Source organism: Penaeus monodon, chromosome 10 (assembly GCF_015228065.2).
Source record: "Penaeus monodon isolate SGIC_2016 chromosome 10, NSTDA_Pmon_1, whole genome shotgun sequence".
NCBI lineage: Eukaryota > Metazoa > Arthropoda > Malacostraca > Decapoda > Penaeidae > Penaeus > Penaeus monodon.
This window is the reverse complement of record NC_051395.1, coordinates 22,826,897-22,829,396: the sequence shown is the minus strand read 5'-3', so window position 1 is coordinate 22,829,396 and position 2,500 is coordinate 22,826,897. Positions and strand designations below refer to the sequence as shown.

Sequence of the window (2,500 nt, the reverse complement as noted above, 5' to 3'; positions counted from 1 at the left end):
TTAGCATAAATATTAATAAATATATTTGGCTTTTGTCTATATTTTGTCATTTCCAAAATTTATGACAAAATGTAGTGTTATTGAAATGGCTGAAGATATAACAGGTAAAGTGCAAGAGTTCCACAGTTATGACTGAGTTATTTATAGATAACAAATCTTTTTTTTCTTCTTTTATTTTCTTCTAAATGATCCTCTTCTCCAAAGCCGGATGATGACAGAACATCAGTGTCAAGTGGCAAGTCAAACAAAAGCTCCAAAGGTGTCAAAAGGAAAGACAAGGAAGATGATAAGCCATCTTCATCCACTTCAGCCTCAGGGAAGTCAGAGGCAAGCGAGAAGAATGAGAAGAGGGTGTGCGCAGGAGGAAGGGAGTTTGAGATTTCTGACTCCCCCCTGTTTACGCTTATCAAAGCTGCGGCTACTGTGAACCCCAAACAGTTCACCTTGCCCTATGAGATGACTTTACCTGTGTGCTTCCCAGGTGAACCTAAAAGTAGGTCTTGGTGTTCCTTTTAAATTTGATTGTTATCCAATCTCTTTGATGATTTCTGTTGCATAGAGAGGCAGGTATGTAAGAGTGAATAGTGAATAATTTGTGCTTCATTGTGTATGTAAAATAACCACAATGTGTTGTTATGGATTTTATTGGACTAATAATATCAGCAGATCAAAGATTTTTTCTCTATATATTTTCTAATATATAAGACATATTTGAAATGGAAACTTTAAAATTTTGCCTATTTTAGTAGGATATCAATGCTTAATTATGTTATGTTATAGATAGGAAGCATTCAAAGCTGAGTTATGCTCTTTTTCCTGCAGATATTTAGAAATAGCAATATGAACATGTAAGAATACAGAACCAGATATACATTTGGTATATGTGATAATGTATTTTAGTTTGTAAGGAATTATAAAGGATTCTGATTTCCTAAGTGAAGTGTAGGTATAAGAATTCTTCAAATTTTGAAAATAAAGAATAGTTTGGATTTGAGTATATGAAAGCTTTATAGCATAGACTGAAGAAACTTCAATATGTCATTCCTGTGTTAATTTGTTTCTTTCTGAAGGGCAAATAACCCATATAAAAGTCATAACAGTCATTAGTATATGTGTATTAATTAAGCTGTTCTTACAGATTCAGGAAAGAATAATGGAAACCGAAGAGGAGCACAGAAAAAAAAGTCTCATGAGCTTGACAATGGCCTTGTCCCTTTGCCTGCTAAGCTCTGTTTTCAGTGCAACAAGTGAGACATCAAAGAACTTGTTTTTTTTTTTTTTCTTTTCATTCTTTTTTCTTTTTTCTTTTTTCTTTTGTACACATGAAACATTTTCATTTCATAATTAAGATATAGAAGTTTTATTTTTCTCTTGCACTCCTATGCTAATTAGAATAAAAATTATCTGTAGTTCATTGGGCATATTATAACAATATTCATTTTAACTTCAACAAAACAGGAGCTGTCGAATAGGTCCACTAGTTCCATGTGACTATTGTCCACTCTTCTTCCATCTGGACTGTGTAGACCCTCCACTCACAACCCCACCCACAGGAAAATGGATGTGTCCAAATCACCCAGAGCATTTCATGGTAATGTATTGTCTTGAATTCCATGATTGTAGTGTCAGTTGTTTATTGTAATTATTCATGAAATTACTCATGACTTTGAATCACTTAAAAATAAAGTGTTTTATAGGCTATCTCTCTCTGATACCTGATGAAATGATGTTTTTTCAATGCAGGACTCAATACTTTTGACATCTCATAGTCTGAGTGAAAGAGTAAAACTCTGGGATAAGTTTAGTGCCCCGCTTGACCAAGACACTGTTCGACTGGGCTTCCTGCAACGTTGTCACAGACAGAACCCTCCCTTCCGGTACAAAGTAAAACGTGCCCTCAGGTCTAGAATACGAGTAAGTAGTAATGGGAAATGTTGTTATATTTGATGAGAAGCCCATGTATTTATTCCTTATCTTTTTATTTTTGTTCAATTTCTCTGTGTGTTGGGGTGGTATTATGTATGTCTGAAAATGTGAATATATGTAAACATTTTATATAGTAGCATACATATGTAATGCCTTAGGTACTGCCAAAAATTTAAAGGATGGATATGAGTGGCATTTGTCCTCCTGTCACGCTAAATATGCTGTTATAAAGATAATTGTTATTTTACACATTACCTCTTTATTTACTAATTCTTCACCGTAACCTTCCATTTAGGTCCCACAAGCAGTGAGAGACCAGTATAGGGAACCCCCCGATCTCCTTCCTCACTATGGTCCTCCACAACACCTCTTTCCTCCTCTTGTTGACCATGATCTAGGCTCTTCCACTACTGCTATGCCATCCCTAACCACCACTACAGCTACATCCACTACCTCTGCCTCCACACTGGCCATGGAGACCTGGCGGGATGTAGAGATAAAAGAAGAGCCTGTAGAAGGCTCTGATATTAGCCAAGAATCAAAGGAGGCTATAGAAACTGAAATCAAAGAAGAT

The 2,500-nt window shown here is 35.6% G+C and overlaps 1 protein-coding gene across 1 annotated transcript in view; it reads left to right on the top strand.

Moving 5' to 3' along the window:
* The window catches only part of LOC119577940 (PHD finger protein 12-like), a gene marked incomplete in the record, with an annotated part of 64,821 nt that overhangs the window by 6,422 nt on the left and 55,899 nt on the right, over nucleotides 1-2,500 (top strand). Inside the window, 5 exon segments of the mRNA XM_037925628.1 lie at nucleotides 205-493; nucleotides 1,139-1,247; nucleotides 1,459-1,591; nucleotides 1,744-1,914; nucleotides 2,222-2,500. The exon segment at nucleotides 2,222-2,500 is cut by the window's right edge and continues 54 nt beyond it. Of these exon segments, the coding sequence (XP_037781556.1) occupies nucleotides 205-493; nucleotides 1,139-1,247; nucleotides 1,459-1,591; nucleotides 1,744-1,914; nucleotides 2,222-2,500 (981 nt within the window).